At 53.7% G+C, this 19,504-nt stretch overlaps 5 protein-coding genes across 5 annotated transcripts; 2 read left to right on the top strand and 3 right to left on the bottom strand.

The window, feature by feature from the left end:
* Positions 1 to 215: 215 nt before the first annotated feature.
* On the bottom strand, positions 216 to 1,255 carry MONBRDRAFT_2386 (uncharacterized protein; the record flags this gene model as incomplete). Its single annotated transcript, XM_001742043.1, has 5 exons — positions 216 to 449; positions 549 to 709; positions 821 to 935; positions 1,008 to 1,113; positions 1,200 to 1,255. Coding segments are annotated over 5 exons (672 nt in total), but the record flags the coding sequence as incomplete, so codon positions are not given.
* A 550-nt stretch (positions 1,256 to 1,805) lies between these two features.
* MONBRDRAFT_21916 (uncharacterized protein) lies at positions 1,806 to 8,382 on the top strand (the record flags this gene model as incomplete). Its single annotated transcript, XM_001742497.1, has 29 exons — positions 1,806 to 2,249; positions 2,374 to 2,528; positions 2,611 to 2,696; positions 2,814 to 2,914; positions 2,982 to 3,068; positions 3,398 to 3,432; positions 3,560 to 3,673; positions 3,727 to 3,862; positions 3,968 to 4,051; positions 4,129 to 4,247; positions 4,313 to 4,400; positions 4,523 to 4,630; positions 4,728 to 4,828; positions 4,933 to 5,020; positions 5,138 to 5,220; positions 5,306 to 5,617; positions 5,719 to 5,758; positions 5,883 to 5,993; positions 6,218 to 6,331; positions 6,405 to 6,452; positions 6,515 to 6,606; positions 6,705 to 6,739; positions 6,858 to 7,038; positions 7,208 to 7,302; positions 7,417 to 7,468; positions 7,541 to 7,679; positions 7,781 to 7,916; positions 8,037 to 8,163; positions 8,244 to 8,382. 29 exons carry the CDS (start codon positions 1,806 to 1,808, stop codon positions 8,380 to 8,382), a joined length of 3,450 nt encoding a protein of 1,149 aa, XP_001742549.1.
* Positions 8,383 to 9,107: 725 nt separating this feature from the next.
* On the bottom strand, positions 9,108 to 13,173 carry MONBRDRAFT_21915 (uncharacterized protein; the record flags this gene model as incomplete). The annotated part of the gene is given in 16 exon segments (XM_001742042.1): positions 9,108 to 9,156; positions 9,251 to 9,339; positions 9,427 to 9,657; positions 9,771 to 10,115; positions 10,208 to 10,261; positions 10,394 to 10,450; positions 10,553 to 10,615; positions 10,707 to 10,935; positions 11,061 to 11,149; positions 11,253 to 11,392; positions 11,517 to 11,650; positions 11,741 to 11,766; positions 11,929 to 12,131; positions 12,216 to 12,660; positions 12,762 to 12,945; positions 12,965 to 13,173. The coding sequence occupies 16 exon segments, from the start codon at positions 13,171 to 13,173 to the stop codon at positions 9,108 to 9,110; spliced, it is 2,547 nt and encodes an 848-aa protein (XP_001742094.1).
* Positions 13,174 to 14,466: 1,293 nt separating this feature from the next.
* On the bottom strand, positions 14,467 to 16,176 carry MONBRDRAFT_30752 (uncharacterized protein; the record flags this gene model as incomplete). Its single annotated transcript, XM_001742041.1, has 2 exons — positions 14,467 to 15,923; positions 15,987 to 16,176. 2 exons carry the CDS (start codon positions 16,174 to 16,176, stop codon positions 14,467 to 14,469), a joined length of 1,647 nt encoding a protein of 548 aa, XP_001742093.1.
* A 1,138-nt stretch (positions 16,177 to 17,314) lies between these two features.
* On the top strand, positions 17,315 to 19,389 carry MONBRDRAFT_21913 (uncharacterized protein; the record flags this gene model as incomplete). Its single annotated transcript, XM_001742496.1, has 9 exons — positions 17,315 to 17,351; positions 17,441 to 17,619; positions 17,713 to 17,759; positions 17,877 to 17,934; positions 18,028 to 18,139; positions 18,234 to 18,349; positions 18,479 to 18,904; positions 19,080 to 19,190; positions 19,276 to 19,389. 9 exons carry the CDS (start codon positions 17,315 to 17,317, stop codon positions 19,387 to 19,389), a joined length of 1,200 nt encoding a protein of 399 aa, XP_001742548.1.
* Positions 19,390 to 19,504: the final 115 nt, after the last annotated feature.

The following is a 19,504-nucleotide window of genomic DNA, read 5'->3' as shown; positions in this document are numbered from 1 at the left end:
GTGCGCGTGCGTCGAGTTGCCGAACTGGCGTTTTTGGCCGGCGTGGAGCGCTTGGCTGCGTTGTGCCCTCTTTGGCTCGTGGCGGTCGTCTTGGTGGTTTTGGTAGTCTTGGTGATCTTGGTGGTCGTAGCAGCCTTGGCAGTTTTAGCAGTCTTGGCGGTCTTGGCAGTGACTTGACCTTCAGCTTCGAGTTGTTTAGCTGCAAGGCTCTGAGCTGCTGCAGGGCAAATGTCCCGGTTTAAGCAACTGTGACACTTTGGGCCTCGAGGTAGACATATCTGTTGGCCAAAACCGACGAGCAGGAGATTGATTTCTCCCCACAGTTCACGAGGTAGCCAACGCTCGAGTGCAACACGAGTGTGCTCCGGCGTCTTTTGGGCCGTGTCACACCAAGCCAAGCGATTGGCGATGCGATGACAATGGACATCGATGCCGATACCCGTCACTGTCTGGTAGGGTTCGAGCAACAGAACACGGTCCGTGTTACGGTGCCATCATTTGGAGTGGGGTGGCGGGATCAAGAAGCTGTTCACATCGACTTCACTCACATTATGGGCCACGGCCATGGCAATCTGGGCCATCTTCATTCCCACGCCAGGCAGTTTGACGAGCTCAGCAATGGTGGCGGGTACGTCGCCATTGTGTTCAGCCAAGAGAATCTTGGCTGTCTTGTGAATATACTCACCCTTGCGCCGCCAGAATCCAACACCTAGTAAGGTCAATATCAATATGCAACGGCAGGTTGGCTGCTTGATGAAAGCTTCAAGGCAAGGTTGGGGATTGGAACGAGGTGTCGGCTCATGGAGACATCTTTTCGCACCATAAATGACTTGAGCTATAGCCTCTGGCTCCATGCTTGCCATCGACTTGGGCGTTAGCCCTCCAGGCAAGGCCTGTAGACGTCGCGTTGCGGCAGCTGTCATGGCGTCCTTGGTCTAGAATACGAGCTTATCGTGAAAAGAAGATGTCACGCATGGGACATTGTGGCGGCACAGCGCCTCTCTCACCTGGGAAGAAAGCATCAGAGAGACGAGCACGTGAAATCTTGCAACTGCTGGGGGAGTGTTCGGGTCGGTCAGCGTTTCACAGCCCATGGAATCGACGGGAGCATTCCTAGAGCAGGGCTCCAAGGTCAATCAAGCGGCGCAGCGAGTTGTGAAGCGCGGGCGCCTGTCCCTGACAAAGCGGGGAGAGCATACCGGTGCCGGCGCATGTGGCGGATATTGTCAATGTGCTGTCGCCAGTAAGCAGGCTCATGTTCGAGGCTTCCCACTTTCAGCTCAGCTAGGTGAGGTTCCTCGACTTCAATCTTGACCGGCAGGTGCTGATCGACTGCTGGCTTGACATTGATATCCATGCTGCCATCCAGCGGTTCAAGTTTGGGCTTCACACTTGGGGGTGCATCCTTCAGCTCTTCTTTACCTGTCACCGCCCTTGTCTTGACTTTTCTGGTTGCTCGGTGCGCGACACCCTGGGCTACGCCAGCACTGGCCGACAATTCGGCCAGCTCCGCCATCCGTCGTCGTAGCGCCATTCTCATTCAAAATGAGAATGGACCACAGAGAATAAGTAATTTACTTTCTTCTCTCTTCTCTGTCTCTCTGTCTCTCTGTCTCTCTGTCTCTCTCTGTGTCTCTCTGTGTCTCTCTCGGGTTTGCTGTTGACCTCATATGCCTGGCCCAGGGGTGCTGTGGGGCGTGAAGGCGATTGGTTTCTCGACCGTGTGTCATGATCGACACAGCAAAGCAGGCTGCGTCGTAGGGTGAGCCAACTGGGGGCTGGGTCTTGAATCTCTGAACGTCAGCATGGCTAGCCAGCTTCCGGCGAGCCAGGTGGACGAGGGGCAAGCTGCTAGCAAGCGACCCAAGATTGAGTGCTTGGGCACTGACGCGGAGCAGCACGCGCTGGCGGTTGCTACAACGTCACCTGGAAGCCGCCCATCCCCCTCGAACCGACTGCATGGAGATGCACACCCACGTGATACTGGGTTCACACCAGATCAACAGCTGGCCGATCCACATGTCAGCAAGACCCATGAGACGGCCGAGCGACCGTCGTCTGCCAATGAGCATGCTGCCCAGAGCATGCTTCGCACTGGTGGACAGGACACTGTTGACGATGAAGGCGATGCAGGCCATGGAGAGGAGCCGAACGACAACGTTAACGAGCCTGCTGAGGAGGAAGATGATGAGCAGGAAGAGAACGAGGACCAGGACCGATATGTTATCCGCGGGGGTCGCTCTGTCAGGGTCAGTCTGCTCATCGTGTGCCGTCGCTTGCAAGCCTAGTGATTGCGCCCAGTTTTTATCTTAGTTTCTTCTCTTCGGGTCTGACGAGGTGCTTGATGGTGCTTCACTTTTGAATTGGCTGTAGCTACGAAAGTGTGCTTGTTGCGGACAATTCAAGCGCGGCCATGTCTGCACCCATAAATTCGGCACCTGCCGTATCTGCCGCGAGAAGCAATTGCAGAGCGATGATGCCAACTTTCTGGATGCAAAACTTCCAAAAACCTCGAGACGTCGTCGCAGGTGCGCTCCGGAGCTGAAGGCCTTCACTCTGCCCTTAGCCCCTTCTCACGCCCCTGGGCCATATTTGTTGTATGACATGTAGCGGTCGTCCCAAGCTTCATGGACTGTCTTCCGTCATTATGCTCAACTCTTTGGCCTCGGAACGCGTTGCTCAACAAGCACGTACTGGTATGTGCAAAGTCTGCTGTTTTACAATTGTGGATTTCCACATCTTTTGGACGACACTTATCCAAACTCATCTCCATTCCGATGCGACCCTCCGAATTGATTCGGCTGTGACTGCAGCCTCTATCGTTGCTCCATCGCCAGGCAAGCTCTTAGAGGCCGCGCAAGGGGCCGCAAACGAGATCACTACCAAAGACCTGCAAGAGTTATTAGAAATGCCGGTGCGCCTCCTACAGGCCCATCCCATGCTTGTTCGTGCTGAAGCAAGAACGCTCCCTCCTGCAGCAGGCTCTCACCTTCTTTGTGATTATGCTTAGCTGGAAGAACTGCAGGGAGACCTCCTTCATCAGCTCTCTTTGGCAGAAGCGAGGCAAGGTCAGTCCAGGTGCTGGCCAGGGGGTTATGAAGACATAATGGTCCTCTCGCACAGGCTCGCATCTTTGTGGCTGCCAAAACGCATCTACTGATCAGGCCTCATCACTGTTGATGGCCATCACGTGCTGCCAGGCCAGAGCGAGGCCTTGGAGAGCGTAGTTTATCGTGGTCACACATTCCCGCGCGCTGTTATTGAAGATGCGACCAAGTTGACAAGCTTCTTACAACACTTGCAGCATCACGGCATTGAGGCGAGTCACCATCAGATTGAAGTGCTATGCTTATTTGAGATTCCTGCTTGCGTCGTGCTCACCAGGCCTTTTGTGTAGACGGAGTTTTCCAGTGGCACAAAGATGCTTCAAAAGTATGATACCCACCTTGCCCACCTTGCTACCCACCTTGCCCACCTTGCCTCAAGCTGGCCGCCTTCCATTCGCGGGCGTGCCCGCGCCTTCTGCCGATGCTTGCTCTCATGATGTGACTGAATGTAGGCGGCTGCGCTTCACCGAAGTCGAGATGGATTTGCACGGCAATGTAGCCAACAACGATGATGAGCAAGTCTCGGCTCCGCCATTCTTTCTTTCGTTCTTGGTGTCTCATTTTACGTGCACACCGACATGGAAAGCACGGGCATTCATTTGCTTAATGCTCTTGGCAGGATTGAAGATTTATCTGGCCTCGTCAATCACAGCCGGCGTCGTAAATTTCGCAAGAGCATCTCACAAGCACGCCACGTGCTGCCCGTTGAGCTGATCCCCAAGATGGGTCAGGCCAATCAGCTTTTTGCACAGGGCGTACGTATACAGCGCCTTTCTGCACATGACCCACCACGCGTGTTGGTCCTCCTTTTACTGGTTGAACTGTGATTTACGTATGTTTGGACCTACAATGGCCAACAGCATCTCAAGGAGGCGCAAAAGCTATGCGAAGAAATTATCAGTGTGACACCTGCATGCGTTGAGCCTCTCATTACCTTAGGCATGGTGTGTCCAGCTGGCTTGGCGTGGTTTCGCACGGTGTTGGACCAATGCGCCTCACACCTTGATGCAACTATCAACAGATCTATCGCGAGCGAAGGGATTGGGCAAAGGTCATCTACTACAAACTGGCCGAGCTCCACAATTGCCGTGACGCCGATGAATTTGACTGGCTTGAGTATGTGATATTCAAGTGTTCAGGGTAGGCCTTGCCTAGTTTCCCATGTGCGGGCTCATGTCGGTTGCTTTGGTGTGGCTGGGGCATAGTCTTGGTGATGTGTATCTGCAAGATGGCAACGTCAATGAGGCTCTGCGCATGTACGACCGAGCCGTCAAGCAGGATCCTGATAACCCGGTACGTTTAGCATTGGATCGAACGACGCGCGACCGTTGGTAGCGTCTCTGTAAAGGGTTTGGTGTTGCTTCGCCGGACATGGCATATCGTCTGATCAAGAGGTTTATCGTGCTTTGCGGTAGTTGATTCATAAGCGATTGGCCGACATCTTTTGGAACAAGAAAAAATTCTTGAAATGTGCTCGTATGCATCTCAAATTTCTCGAGCTACAAGAGAAGCCTGATGTCAAGGTGTGGACTATTTACAATGTACTGAACCGTCAGCCGTTCTTGGGCAACCATGCGACTGCCTGCTAGTGGTGCTCAGCTGGACTGTCATATGATGCAGGACATTTTTGTTGGTCGGGGCCGACTCAACCCTTTGCTGAATGACAAACTTGCCGAGGCTCGCACTTTGGTCAAGGAGTACTCTCAGTTGCTGGCCCAGTGGTGCGTGGAAGTGCTTGCGGAGCGCCCCGCCTTTGTTTTTCGAAGCTAGTTGGTCTGTGGCCTCTCACGCGCCATCGGTGAATCGGGATGTCGCACGTCATCAGGCTGTTAGGCGCGTATGAGGAGGATGACAAGCGGAAGTTGGTAAAGCTTCTCGTTGACCTCTTTGACCATCTCGAGGCCTGGGCTCAGGTATTCAACACGATTCCTTTTTTTTTTCCCATCATCCAGACGAGGGTGCCTCCGACACATGGGTGGCGCTCTGCGGCAATTTGTTGTTGTGACTGATCAGTGCCGAACTTGATTTAGGTCGAGAGCACCATCGAAACATATGCACGCTATTGTCAATTCAAACCGCCCTCCACTCAAGCGCAACGAATTCGGCATGCACGGTAGGCCACGTTTTACTTTCAAAGTGTGTCACAGGCACCTCCAGTGTGACGCTCACTACTGGCCGTCAATTTGGCGTTTGGTCAGGCCTGCGGCTGGAAGCCTGTACGTGGCATGTGGACCCAAAACTACCGCCACGCCTCTACCGGGACTGGGCGAGTCAACCACGACGAAGCTGGTGTTGCCCCCCATACCTGGCTTTGAGAGTGTGGAGCTGGCATCTGCATCCCAGTCAGATCCAGGCTCTACAAATTTGGGATCCGCGGAGGTGGATGAGTCTTTGAGTGAGGAGAGCTTATGTCTAGCAACACGGCTGCTTTCAACCGGGGCTCCGTTGAGTAAGGTGGCGGCAGCGACGCGGCCTCACTGGCAGGCAGTGGAGTTGGCCGCCCGACAATGGTAAGCGATTGCACTTGCAACCCCCTTTTGTGGTTTTTCTGCCTACGCCTCAGCCCAAGCTGACCGCTGACCGCCGATTCCTCCTGCGTTCTTTACCAAAGTCTGAGCGAGGCGCTTCAACAGGGCAACCCAGCAGCAGAGGTAAGGAACCATCGTGTCACCGAGACATTGAACCCCATTTGTCATCACTTCCCCAGATATGCATCCTCTCTCAAACAAGAATTCTGATGCAAACTGACTTTGACTTTGATCCGACGCACTGTAGATTCAGCCCGTAGCAGTTGGCAGCGATTCTTTGGAAATGCCCCGCCTGCTACCCTTTTTCCGAGTTCGGCTGGTCAAGGCACGACTGGCCTTGGGACAGGCCAAAGCAACTGTATTGGGGCTGGCACATCCCTTGCTGTACTTCAGTCCTGTATTACATCGAACAGCTTATGACGACATGATTGAGGCATTTCTGTCAAAAGACTGCGCTGATGAGGCCCTTGTTTTCACTCGGCGGGTGAGACTTGCCCAATCTGCAAACTGCTTCGAGGCACAAGTCAAGCTTCTCTCAATTTTTTTTTTTTTTTTTTTTTTTTAAATGGCTCGACGAATCAGCTGCGCGCAGCTCCAAAGCAGGACGTGCCAGTGATCAGGCTTCTGGAGGCACGCTGCCTTTTTCATTATGGCTTGCTGACACGATGCCAACAGATGCTCTCAGAGCTACTGACGGTAAGTGGAGCTTGGATCCCTGTGTCTCAAGTCTGTTGCTGCAAAGTAGTCTCATTTCAATTGCTTGCATTAGATCATACCCAACTGGTCACCGGCAATGGATCTCATGATCATGTGCAAGGTACATTGAAGACTCTTGCCAACACATACATGGTACACACTCACCTTGCTGTCATGTATCAGGGTGGTCGAGGCGACTTTTTCAATCTTTCACAAGATCTGAGCTCCTCCGAGCATCCATTATCCCCCCAAACCCTGGCCAAGCAGAAAAAACTGTAGGTGCATGTGTACTGTCAGTGTAGATTGTCGCGTTTACGCCTCGATATTGGACCTGACTTCATTGGCCTTGCCCTTTCGCTTTGCTCTCATTCAGGCAAGCAACCTTGCTTGAAATTGGTCATGTTACCGGTACGACACATGTTGCGCTTGAAGCCCTATGGAGTCAATTCCCGATGCGACAACAATTTGCTTTGCTCATTTTGACACCCATTGCACTCCCTCGCGACGCACGGCCGCGCCAATTCAGTGGGTCGCACGCAGGCAACATTATCGCCTGCCAATTTGGTACCACAGCTCGAACGCTTGCATGCAATGCATCAGGCAAATCGATTTACTGAGGTGGCAGCTATTGGACGGGACCTGCTGGCACATTACGCCATCCACCACGATATGTCAATCCGCGATGCTTTTGCGCCTGCCCAAACAAGGTATAATGTGCTCGCTCCAAGCGATCACCAGCTCCAAACCACATCCAATTTTGAGGCGTCCTCGTGCAGCGTGCGCGCACAAATTGTTTCAGATTTGATGTGAACTAACGTGTCTGCCATTGCCACTGTACACGGCCGCTCTTCTCCGCCACTCGTGCAATACTGGCAGGCGCATTCGAGGAACATTGGTTGGGCACCAAGGCTCGGAATGGCTCACATACGAGCATACGGTTGGTTTGGTCCCCAGCGTCAAGCGACAGCTCGGTATGTTGGCCTTGTACCCAAACTGCTCCATGCCTGGACACCATGTCCGTGCGCACCGCGGCGGCATTTTTTGAGGCGTGACGACGACTGTTGCAATCGTGAATATACTTGCAGAAATGTCCAACAACATTATCTTTGATGCCACCGCGCTGACACCCGACGAGTGGTACGACACGCTCCGCCACGAATATCGAGCACACTGATGCATCTTCAACTCAACAGGACAATGCGGGTGTAGGTTTCAATGCGTCGTGCGCACCGTCGAGGCTCACCTGTATCTCATGGCTGAGTTGGACAGCATGCTCTTGGTGCTTCGCACCCTTGGGCAAGCATCACAAATTTCGACAGAGCACAAGGCCGTATACAAATGCCTCGAGGTAGGACCTGTGAACCTAGCAACTGTCGTTTTGTGCACTGACAGGTGTCTTTTTGAATGACGGATTTGTGACCTCATGAGGGTTGATGTGGGGTGTCACAGGTGTTTGTCCAGGAAGCTACCGGGGACCAAGCAACCGCATACGCCGAGTGTCGTACATTGTTGGGGATGGTTAAGAATTGTCATCGAGGTTGGAACGCCCTCTACCACAACGCCTTTCGTACCGCGATACACAACGGTCAGTTTCAACAGCGTGTGTCCTTGAGGCAAGAGAATGAGTTGATTGTTTGCAAGACTTTGCCCTTGCATGCCTTCATCAATTGTGTCCGGACTCATGCCGGGGCGCTCGCAACCTTAGAGCAAGTGGCCTGGGTCCACCGCTTTTTTGGACGGCAGGCTGAGGCGCAGCCTACCTTAGGTGCCCCTTGTGTGGCGCTTGGTAACCACGCCTTAATGTCGTCGTCCTTACACATCGCCATGTCAAAGTAAGCTTACAGCACATCGTCTCACTGACATGGCCTTTTCGACATCTCATCTCTCTTTCATATGCATCTTGGGAGTGCAGCTTTATTAAAGCACACGTCAATCTACATGCGGCTACGCCCATTGGCCTGTTTGGCTGCATGGTCGCAGTGACCAGGCGCGTGATGCAACGCACTTGCTACGAGCGACACAAGGTTTTCGCGGGGGTAAGTTTCAGGTGATCCTATAGCTGGCATGTGAAAAAAAAAATCAGCTTTGCTTTCTCATGTGTGATGGTGACTGTCGTTAGGCTTTGCGGCTCATGGCTGGCTATCGGCATGCTCGACAAGGCCGTGGGTGCAGTGAAAGCTTGTACAACATGGCTCGGGCCTTTGATGTGTGCCGAATGCATATGCAAAGCGCACATCTTTACATGCAAGCCTTACAGGAAGAAACGCCGTCCGCAGGCTCATGGCAGGATGTACCTGACGCCCACATTTCGCATGCAGCGCTGGTACAAGGCAGCTTTTATGCTCGACCGGCCTTGCTGAAGCGTGACAATGCTGTTCGCCGATACGAGCAGCGACAAGAAGAGGATGGCGTTGACCTTTTGTCCCTTCGTCGGGAAGCAGCTTTCAACCTTTCTCTGTCCTTTTTAACCGCGGGTGAAGCAAGTCTGACGCGCAGCGCGCGTCGTCGTTATTTGACCTTTTGAGTGATATTCACCAGATCTTGTCGTGCCTTGAAGTCGTGTTCTTTCTGAATTAGCTTGGCGTACCGCTCTAAATGGGGCTTTATCATTTTCTCGATCTCTTTGGTTTTGACCTTCGTTCACGCTTTGCAAAATCAGAAGAGATTTGAGTCCGAAAGCATGAAAAGTGTTGAGGCAGAGGTGCACAGAAACGTTACAAGCATTTTCAACGCCCAATCTAGACGTATCGAATGCCAGCGCGCTTTGCACACACTTCTATCCTTGAATGTTCAGCTGGTCAATCGCCTCGTCCTCCAAGTCGACCCTACGTTGCGCCAAGCGACGAGGTGTGTCATGAGGTGGGCGCCATGGAATGCATGCATCGATGAGATGGACCAAGCGTCGCAGGAAGCAGGTACCTCAGCTTGAGAAGTTCTCGCAATTCTTCGGGCTGGAGGAGCCAGGTGGCCCCTTCCCGCAGCCCATATATGTATTGAATGTCGTCCAGCTGCAGGCGGATGCACACCACAACGTGAGGCTAGGAAGTCAAATGTAGAGAACAGAGCAAACACGTTTTTGCGTGAAAGGTTCATACCGACTCAACGGCAAGGGCAGTGCCGATCTGCATGAGCTTGAAAAACTTGTCTCGGACGGGCGCCGTGGTTGCTCCAGTCAAAAATCGAACAACGCCACGCAAGTCACGTTCCAGTTGAAACCCGCCGAGTGGAGTATACTGGTGCGCCATGACAGCCACTTCCAACTCCGAGGCAAGTGCTGCTGCAACACCTTCCAAGCAGCGGGTGTAGTTGTCGGCATTCAAATAAACCTGAATCATCAACTGCGGTTAGCACAAGACAAAGAGCAGTCCCGATGGGCTGTCAAGAAACATACGCCCCCCCCTCTCCCCTGCCCTCGGAAAACAACAAAACAAACACACACACACACACACACACACACACACACACACACACACACACACACACACACACACACACACACACACACACACACACACACACACACACACACACACACACACACACACACACACACACACACACACACACACACACACACACACACACACACACACACACACACACACACACTCACTTCAAAGTCTTCAAATAAGAGGCCCAGAATGCGCTGCACGGGTGCAAGACCTTCGCGATCTTCGGCTACATCGTCGTCAGAGTCGAGACAGTAGCTTTCGAAATCGCAAGCCTCAATTGCAGTTTTCACCTGCGCCTGGGCCTGCATCTTAATCAAGGCTCCCATGCCCGCCTATGTGGTAGCCAAGTCACGCGAGCACGTGGAACAAACATGCTGCTCAGACCATGTGCGAGGCAATTGTTGCTCGAAAAGACAAAACTAACCTCGAGAATGTGCGTGAAGACGCTCTGACAGTCTTGCACGGTTTGAATGCAGCTCTGTGCGCCCCGTGCCACGAAAGCAAGGCAAGCGCCGCAGCACCATCATGGTGGGGGTGACACGGGCTGTGAGCAGGGCATCAGGAACCACAGGCGCAACGCAAGTATGTTTTAAGACAGTGCAGCGCGTACCCGGACTTTGACCAAATCAGCATCATCTGCATAGCCAAACGCTTGCTGAGCCACGCCCTATGGAATACCACCCGCCCTTGACTCTGAGCAAACCCTCTCGTGCTACTTATAGCATTTGCCTGAAACGAGGTGCTGGTGAACATGCAAGGTTGAGCCTACTTCAAGGTCGTGCACAAGACGACGAATGTAGCTGATGCAAGTATCCAAGTTGTTCAGATTAATCTAACAAACCGCGAGAGAGATGAGGCGGTTTGAGGACGATGGTGGCCCGTAGATACTCATCCATCCTGACAGCAGCACGTGCGTGACATACACAATAGACAATCGAGTCTGAGTTGACGTGGTCGCCATCCTTGTTCGTAGCCCGTAGCGACTTGATTCCTGCAGATATACGACCACGGAGAGCCTTCAGATCCAGCTTGTTGCCCGTGGCCTGGTCAACTGGTTTGCGGAGATACTTCAAGACGGGTCCCTCAAGCGCATTGCTGATAAAGTTGAGCATGGCGCCGACGCTGTCGGCATTTTTGGTGCTGCACGAACGGCTGAACACCAAGGCAGGCATGTAAAATGCAGGACATTGAACATCAGGAGATTTTGGTGAGCTGCGGGTCAACTGCTAGTCGTGTCAACCGGTGCACGGACATCTCAGGGCCGCGCGGACTCTTACCGAGCACATTTGTCGAGCACGAAGAAGATATCGTCCGGCAGTGTCGAAGTGCGCTCGGTGGTGGTCATTTTATTATCGACATCGATGGCCTAAGGACAGGAGGTGCGATGCGCAGCAAACATCTGTCAGCTGACTTGGACTGGAGACAATGGTGGCATGTGCACAACCACGCGCCACCGCATGTTGGCGTACCTTTTGGACGCTGCGTTCCAAAAACTCTTCTTCCAACTTGATGTAAAGGCTGGTAAGGTTGTAGACTTCGCGGTTGAGATCTGATTGTTTCCACACGTGTTGCACGATACCCGGTTCAAGATCTGGCAAATTGGTGTCGTCTACAAGAGATGGGGGCAAACGGTGCACAGATGGCTACATCATCACGAGAATGGAAGATTTTCAACAGCCAGGCATTGAAGTGCCGTGCATTGAAGTCTCGTGTCGTGCGGCAGCTGGACATACCGCCTTGGGCACGTGCAGCCTGGAAGGCTTTAAAGTCAGTACTTAAACAGTACTGAAGAAATTGGTGATAGAGCGCACAGCGCAGCAAGATGAGGGCAGACTCGGCCAGAATGGCATCAAGTGTCCTTGGGTCTCTGCAGCAACCACCAAGTAAACCGAGATTGATTGAGAAGGGCCAGCGTCGTAAATGGCGGCAGCATAGCACCGAAAAAACAGAAACGAACCGTTCTGCAGCCTCCTCAGGAGAGGTCTAGTGGCAGAGTCCATTGCGAATACGTGACCCCGCAATGAAGAAAAAGCAAGCAAAAGGGAGGTTTAATGTTGTTCAGTCAATGTGAGGTGGCCGCAACATCACGGTCTTCGGTTCGCTGAGGCAAGAGATGACATCGCGGAGGGGAGGAGCCATACGTACAAGGATGGGCAGGTTGCGCAGCCCAACAAATTGTTTGAGTAAGGCAACAGGGTTGTGGTTTGCAGCTGGCAGAAGACTCTGCACATATTTGATGCTGTGCCCAGGACCGTAGGCCGTTTCGATAAGCACCAATTGCTCGCGGATCAGCTTAGCATTGGTTTCCAAAACACGAGAGAGGCTGGGCAACACTGAATTGGCACTCTCTGCAACAACAGGAAAGCGCAATAAATGGGAGTGAGCTGGAGCAACCACCAGGTTCTTGGGCAAGTGGATCGAGAATGGCGCACCGTCATCCAGATGATTGAGGTGCTTGAGGCGTGCAGCATCAAAAGTGGCCAGGCGCTGCAAGCCATCGGCGTGGCGGCGCAGCAAGGGATAAAGCTTGGCGAATCGCTGAGCTCGCTCCAAAACAACTTGAAGTTCAGAGCTATCATCATCACCCTGCGATAAAGTAGATGAGCTGGAGCCAAGCTTTGTGCGAAAGGCTTGGGACTCGTGGTTCGTGTCTGTGGCCTCGCTGTTGTTTTCCGAGGGGCTCGGTGTCTTGTTAGGGCTGGAGGGGAGCTGCCGGACGGTGTCAGAGGGCAGCTGTTGGATGCGCTGGGTGCACTCGGCCATGTTGTCGTCTAAGATGGCATTGAGCTGCATGTGGGCAAGCTCTAGCACCTTATCAATCGACTTGCCACCTTGAGATTCAAGCAAAGGTGGACTCATGAGCATGTGTGATCCGAGCTGGGAAGAGACGGAAAAAAAAAACGCAGAAAAAAAAACGCGAAAAAAAAAACGACAAAAAAAACGGAGCAATCAATCCGACTAGCATGGGATGCTCATACCTTCAGCGTCAGGGGCACCCGAGCTTTCGGATTCCAGGAGGGTTGGGTCAAAATCAAGGTAGCGCTTGACATATGCCGCTGCTTGCTCGTATTGTTGGTGCTTGAGAGCATCTTGGATCCCATTGAAACACTCTCGAAGATCAAGAATATCGTCCACGTGTTGAAGTGCCTCTTGCAAGCGGCCCTGAGGGACCATCGCGTACGGTAAGTCTGGACAGAGTATGCGGCCCAGGCCGCAGAAATCTTCGCGGCAAAGGAGGCGCAGTGGACCAACCTTGCTCTCATCAAGCTCGCGAACTTTGGAGGCAATGTTTTCAGCCACGGCATAGGTACGGCTGATGGTCTCACACAGCGACTGGGAGCTCTGGGTCAAGGTTTGCAGCTTGGTGCTGGGTAGACCATGGGTTGGCATCAATTGAGCGGCAGTGGCAAGATGTACGGCTACAATGGACAAACACCTGGAAGCCAAAAGGTTTCAGCTCACCTTGAGAGTTGAAGTCGCTGCACGCTCTTATGCACGATCTCTTGCCGGGCGAGCACTTGGCGAAGAGCCTCCTCCTCCGTCCGCTGCACACCGGGACCCGATCAGCGACAACACCACCGGGCAGACCGAAAAAATTAAACGTTCAAACACCAAAGGATCATTCAGCAATGATGCGCGAGCATGGTGATAAAAGTTGTACCTGCTCATCTTGGATTTGCTGAAGGAGTCGATGAATGCTGTGAATGTCGGTGACATTGGTCACTAATGCCAAAGGGGCGAGCCACAGGGAGCCAACACGGTCAGAGCTCAAGGTCGGTGGCGGTAGAGCACATGCGCGAGCAGGTACAGCGACTGACCATCAAGGTCCGCCATGTTGGCGGTTATTCTTCAACCAAAGACACGCCGTCGTCCGTGGCGCAACCGCACGGAACGCTCGGTCACAGGTGTGAGATCACCGCTCGTGTCCGTTCCAATGCTCGGCTATCAAACGAATCGTGACTCGACAGCGCAGTGATTGATAGAAAAAAAAAAAAAGAAAAAAAAAAAAAGTGTGACAACAAAGCTCTAAACTCTCTCTTTGCTCTTTTCTTGGGCGAACTCTATCTGGTTTGCCCGCGCCGCTGGTGGCGATGGTCATGTGCTAAGGCGGGGTTAAGGACGTGAGAGGAAGGTTGTCAAATGCATTCTTTATCTGTTCTGCATATCTGACTTATATGCCACGAAGGAATGACATCGGCTTTGATCGGAATATAAATTTCACCTGCGCGTGGATGTGCGCACACGCTCACATCACGCTCAAATCCACCATTGATACCACTTCCTAATTGAATCAAGTCGCTGGAGGGCGAAGACACGCTCACCATCACCATGCAGACATGCCACGAGCGCGCGTGTGCATGCGCGTAGACCAATGGCAGCTACAGCCGCCGCCGCCGCCGCCACAGACAACATCGATGATGGAATGCAAGGGGCAGAACATGTTCTTGCTGTCACGCCCAAAAAGGTACAATGAACACACCATGCCCAGTACAACAGGACATATGATAGATCATGCTGCACCCCGCAAGGGGCAGCGACATGCGCACAGATGCGATGGCTTCAGTCTTGACAAGGCTCCCCCAAAAAATGAGCAAGTCTGATTTCATACTTGTCTTCTCAGCTGACCTGTTGCTTGAGATGGGCACAGGCTTCAGCAAGTGTCGCGGTGCCACAGGTCAACACTCAGCGGCGTGCATACCACGGACGCCGCACATTGGGGCAGGCCAGTGTGGGAAAACGCGAGGCATTGAGAACAATCAAGTTTTGTGGCAGCTCCAAATCAGGGAAAACATTTTTGAGATACCAAGAAAAGGACTTGCACTGGTTATCACGACGGAATGCGAGGCGCTCTTCGAGGGCAGTGGTGTTGCCATGGCCGAGATAGCGGTGGCCGGTCTTGGCATAGTAGAGGTCGGCGTGATCATCCATCCAGACATCGGCCACGCGGTTGAGGTTGCGGCCAATTGTCTTGAGGGGATCCTTGTCCTTGAACTTGTAGGGAGTCTTTTGGCGGAAGACATGGCCAACGTGGGAGCACGGCACGGCCTCAATGACGCCGCCGCAGGTCCAGATGCGGACGGACATCTCAATGTTCTCGCCGCCCCAGGTGTCCATACCCATGTCGTAGGCCCCAATCTCAAAGAAGAACTTACGATCCATGGCAAACAGGCCGCCGGCCATGGCTGGGGAGGTAAACGGGGCCAAGGGGTCATCGGCACGCTCCGCTTCCTGCATGGGGCTGAGCATCTTCCAGCTGAAGGTGAGGGTCCAATCAAAGACGCCTCGCTCCAAGAGGCCGGTGCGATGTTCCCAGGTTTCAAAGTCGATGGCATCGATGATGGGCATCGCAACCGTCTTGCGGTTGCGGTAGATGCGGTCGAGCAAGGGCTCGAGGTAGCCGTCATTGACTTCGCAGTGGCTATCCAAGAAAAGAATGACGTCACCGACGGCATTGAGGGCGCCGTGCACCTTGGCCCGAATCAGGCCCGAGCGCTTGTCGAGGCGGAGCAGCTTGGTCTTGGGGGTGGCTGCAACCTCGTCTTCGAGTGGCTGGCCGAGATGTTCCATGCTGCTGTGGTCGTCGACAAGGATAATCTCTTTGAGCAGGGTAGGGTGGGTGCGGTCGAGGACCGACCAGACGGTGCGCATGAGCGTGGAGCGAGCTTCATTGTAAAAAATGATAATCACCGAGACGGTGGGGAGGGAATCAATGTTGTAGTGTTCGCGCTTGAGGCAGTCCACTTGGCGGGTATCCCAGGCGCGGCGCTGCAGGGGAAGCTGGTCGGAGATCCACTGGTTGAACTGGTTCTTCTCGTAACCATCCTGGTAAGCGCGTTCCTCCGTTGGGGTTCGCCGCTTGCTGATTAGGGCCTTGCGCAGGTTCTCATCCCGAACCACGGCCTTGTACTTTTCGTCCGTTGGCATGGAGATGAGCGGCAGCCGTTCCAAGTGCGCTGGTCGCATGGCCTCGGTGAGGGTGATGAGGCCGTAAAAGCCAGCAAAGACCCCCAAGGCGCCCAGGAAGACCCAGAGCAGGCCGATGCTCTGCTTTTTGGGCGCATTTCTGTTTGCCCGGTCGCGGCGACCGCCACCGGCTTTCTTGGCCATGACAGATGTCCCCTGCGTCGAGTCGTACGCCTCTATCACCCGTCTCCAGGAACGGGATGATCAAGGACTAGTAGTTTAAAGATCTGCCACCAGACCCCCGTCACCAGCACTTTTAACTGCGCAGAGAGTGCGAGTGTGTGTGTGTGTGTGTGAGAGAGAGAGAGAGAGAGAGAGAGAGAGAGAGAGAGAGAGAGAGAGAGAGAGAGAGAGAGAGAGAGAGAGAGAGAGAGAGAGAGAGAGAGAGAGAGAGAGAGAGAGAGAGAGAGAGAGAGAGAGAGAGCGCATGTAAGAGACAGCGAGAACACATGCTGTAGCACCTGCAAACGTGTCAAGCAGAGCAATGCTTTGTCCGCGACAAGACAGGATACCAGTGGAGCATGTTATGATGAGGACGGAGGTGATAGGAGGCAGGGCGGTCGGAGACGAGCAGGCGGGCAACTGGCACGCTGATCCTCATGCCCGGCTGCCGTTTGGTGAGAGGCGGCAAGACCTGTCCTGATTTGCTGTTGAACAGTTGTAAAGGGCAGTTCTGTTGAGTGGGAGTAAAGGCAGCGTCGCCATTGGCTGTCATAGCTCTGCTCAATGCGAGAAAGCTCCCTGGTCCCCTTGACTGACTTGGCCAAATCGGCGAGTGTTCCAACCCGAGCTGCTCAGTGCCAGCTGCCGTCGGTTCACTCTGGAGCCGGATGAAGCGGATGAAGTCACCGAAGCCCCCTCCCTATGGCGAGGCAGTCCTGTTGATCTCGGCGTTGTTATCGCCCCCTCTCGGCCTTACCAGCCTTTTCCGTTGCTACTTGACCAATTAATGCAGAAATCAGCACCTTTTACGTTGAAAACTATACAAAACCACCTGAAGCTTATTGCTGCGATTTGTACAGTTTATGTCGTTCTTGTCATCAAGAATGGTGTCATCGGTGTTGTGGGTGTTTTGGTTGCTGCAGCTGTTTCTTGTTTTTTTTTTTTTGTGGCGCGCGCACTTGTTGTTGTTGTCGTTGGTGGTGTGAGGTGAGTTGAAAACAACTTCTACAACTGGGCATAGCGGCAGCCGTTACCTCGGGGATGCACCCATGCTGGGCTGCTTGGGGTAGTGCTTCTCCCAGGTCATGGCGCGTATTTAGCCTTTTCTCTGGGAGCGCTGCCCAAAGCGGTTGAACGCTTTCGCGCCCCTCCTCCTTTCTGTTGTTGATATTCTTCTTCTGCAAAGGTCTGTTGGCATTCATGGTGCTTGACGATGCTGGTGGCTGTTGGCGGTTGGGGTGTCTAGACTTGTGACCGGACTTGTGTGAGACGACGACACTCGCACGCAAGAGCGCGGTAACCAGATCTTCGACCACGCCTCCTTCAAGCGACTCGTCACCCGGGTGACCCCTGCCGAGTCACACATCGCCGTTCCGGTCACCTGCTCCTTACCGCTTGTTGCGCCATGGACAACTTTGTCGAGCCGCAAGTCGACGTGGCCGGTACGATTACGCCGCACGTTCTTTCAAGTTGACCCACCCGAGTCATGGTTGCTTTGTATGCTCATGTCTTGCTGTTCGGGTTGACATAGGCATCACGGCGCTGACACTCGTCAATACCAAGCGTCCGTTGGGTCATCGCCGCAATGTGTCTTGGGCCAACACCGAGCTGCCACGGATCATGTACGAGGATACAGGTCACATCAGCGAAGCCCCTAGTACTGCCAGCATTGAGCAAGCTCCCGGTGCCGGTTCACCAGACAACGGGCAGGTACACGATAGTGTTGTGCACAGACCTCCCTTCCGTGCCAGCCTTTTTTTTTTTAATCCTTTTGATTTGATTTTTTTCTGACCTCACATACAGTCCAAACGAGTATCTTTAACTGCACCCATGGTTGATCCTCGACCCCGGTGCGTATGGCTTCGTGCCCCGTGCGCGCTTCGCCCGCCAGTCTTTTTTTGCCTCACGTGACTGGCGCCCAAGTCTTCTCTCATGCACGTGTGCGGTCCAACATTTAAACCCCTTAGGTCCAACTCGGACTCGATGGCGAGCCAGCGCGACCGAGGCAATTATGATCACACCAAGGTGGTTGCACTCGGCTGTCTGTGTTGTGTTGTGCTGTTGTGCAGCCTTAAATCTGCCGGTGGACGTTCTGACCGCCATTCGCGATATGATTAGACCCTTGCCTACTGGCGTTTGGAGAAAGAGCTGCGTCTTGCCAAGGACAAGCTGCTGGACAAGGTCGAACAATGCGAGAGCCATGAACAGTATCGCGAGCAGCTCACCAAAGGTAGGTGCCTATCAGCGTGGGCTGGGCTGGGCTTGCAAAACTCTAGCCTGGGAGCTCATCTCACTTTTTTTTTTCGGGGCTTGGCTTGTCGCAGAAATGGATGACTTGACAACGTCCGTTTTTGAGGAAGCACACGAGATGGTGCGTGTGGAGAAGGAGGCTCGTTTTCTGGCGGACAAACGCTCTCATGAGCTCTCTGCTCGAAATGAGGTTGGTGTCAGCTATGAGCCTGGTGCGCGCCCATGACCGTTCACGACGAAATGTACGACAACTCATGCCTGGTGTATATGGATGCACGTGCGCGCGCGCGCGCGCGTGTGTGTGTTTCCCTTGTGCAAGATCCTAACAGCCGAGGTGGCTGCTCTCAAGGCCATCGTAGAGCACACCATGCTCACAAAGCCCGACGCTTTTACCGGCTGCCCCACCTCGACGCCAAGTTCTCCGTCCAAAAGTAGCAGCAAGCGCTCTTTTCGCTGGCGCCGCAGCGACGAGTCGCGACTCCGCACGCGCAGCAACGGCGCGGATGATCTTCCCCCGAGTCAGGAGCCCCGCCCGCCATCAGGGCTGGGGTTCGGGACAAGCACCTCAAGTCAAGTTGATCCGCAAGTGGATAGTCAGACTCTGGCCGAGTTTACGGCCTGGCGCAGTGATGGCGCACCGACCGAGCACAAGTGGTTGTTGGATGTGGAGGCTTACGACGTGCAGCCCTGCCTGGCACGCGTGGCTGCAGCTGACCTGCAATCCACCATCCTCGACTCCATTCGTGTAAGCTCGGCATCAGATGTCGGCGGGCTTCCTGGCTATTGGATGGCGGCTTCAAGCACTCTGCGCGCGTGTCGTTGTTGTTGGAGTTGTGTGTTGTTGTTGTTGTTCAGAGTGCCCGTGGTGTACCTTGGCTTACTGCCCTGTTATCGTTTCTACGATGCTTGTGATTCTTCAGGGCAATGGTATTGTTATTGAGGAGGTGCCGGGGGGGACACCAGAGGTCACGCGATGCGAGCTTTCCGACTTGGAGGCCGTCTGCAAGTTTCGCGTGCGTTTAGGTGACAAGGTTGGTCACGTGCCTGATTGCCAGCAAGTTTTGGTCTTAGGGCTAGTCGAGCTGACAATTGCAAACACGGTGTACTGGAATTCAGGATTGGCGACACATTGCCCACTGCACTCGCGATCGGTTGGTGGCGCTGTGTAATTTTTACACCTACGTTCGCTACTGCCAGCAGGTATGTGTATCTCAAAGTGAGCATCCCTGATCATTCATGGATGGGGTCCGGGTTGTACTCATGTTGGTCCATGATAAAATGTAGGGCCTGGTGCAAGGCGAACCGGCGCAAATCTGCTGGCGAATGTGTGCACTCCGACGTGACA

Source organism: Monosiga brevicollis, genomic scaffold, assembly GCF_000002865.3.
Source record: "Monosiga brevicollis MX1 MONBRscaffold_2 genomic scaffold, whole genome shotgun sequence".
Taxonomy (NCBI): domain Eukaryota; class Choanoflagellata; order Craspedida; family Salpingoecidae; genus Monosiga; species Monosiga brevicollis.
The sequence above is the reverse complement of the archived record's forward strand: the minus strand, read 5'-3'. Positions and strand labels throughout refer to the sequence as shown.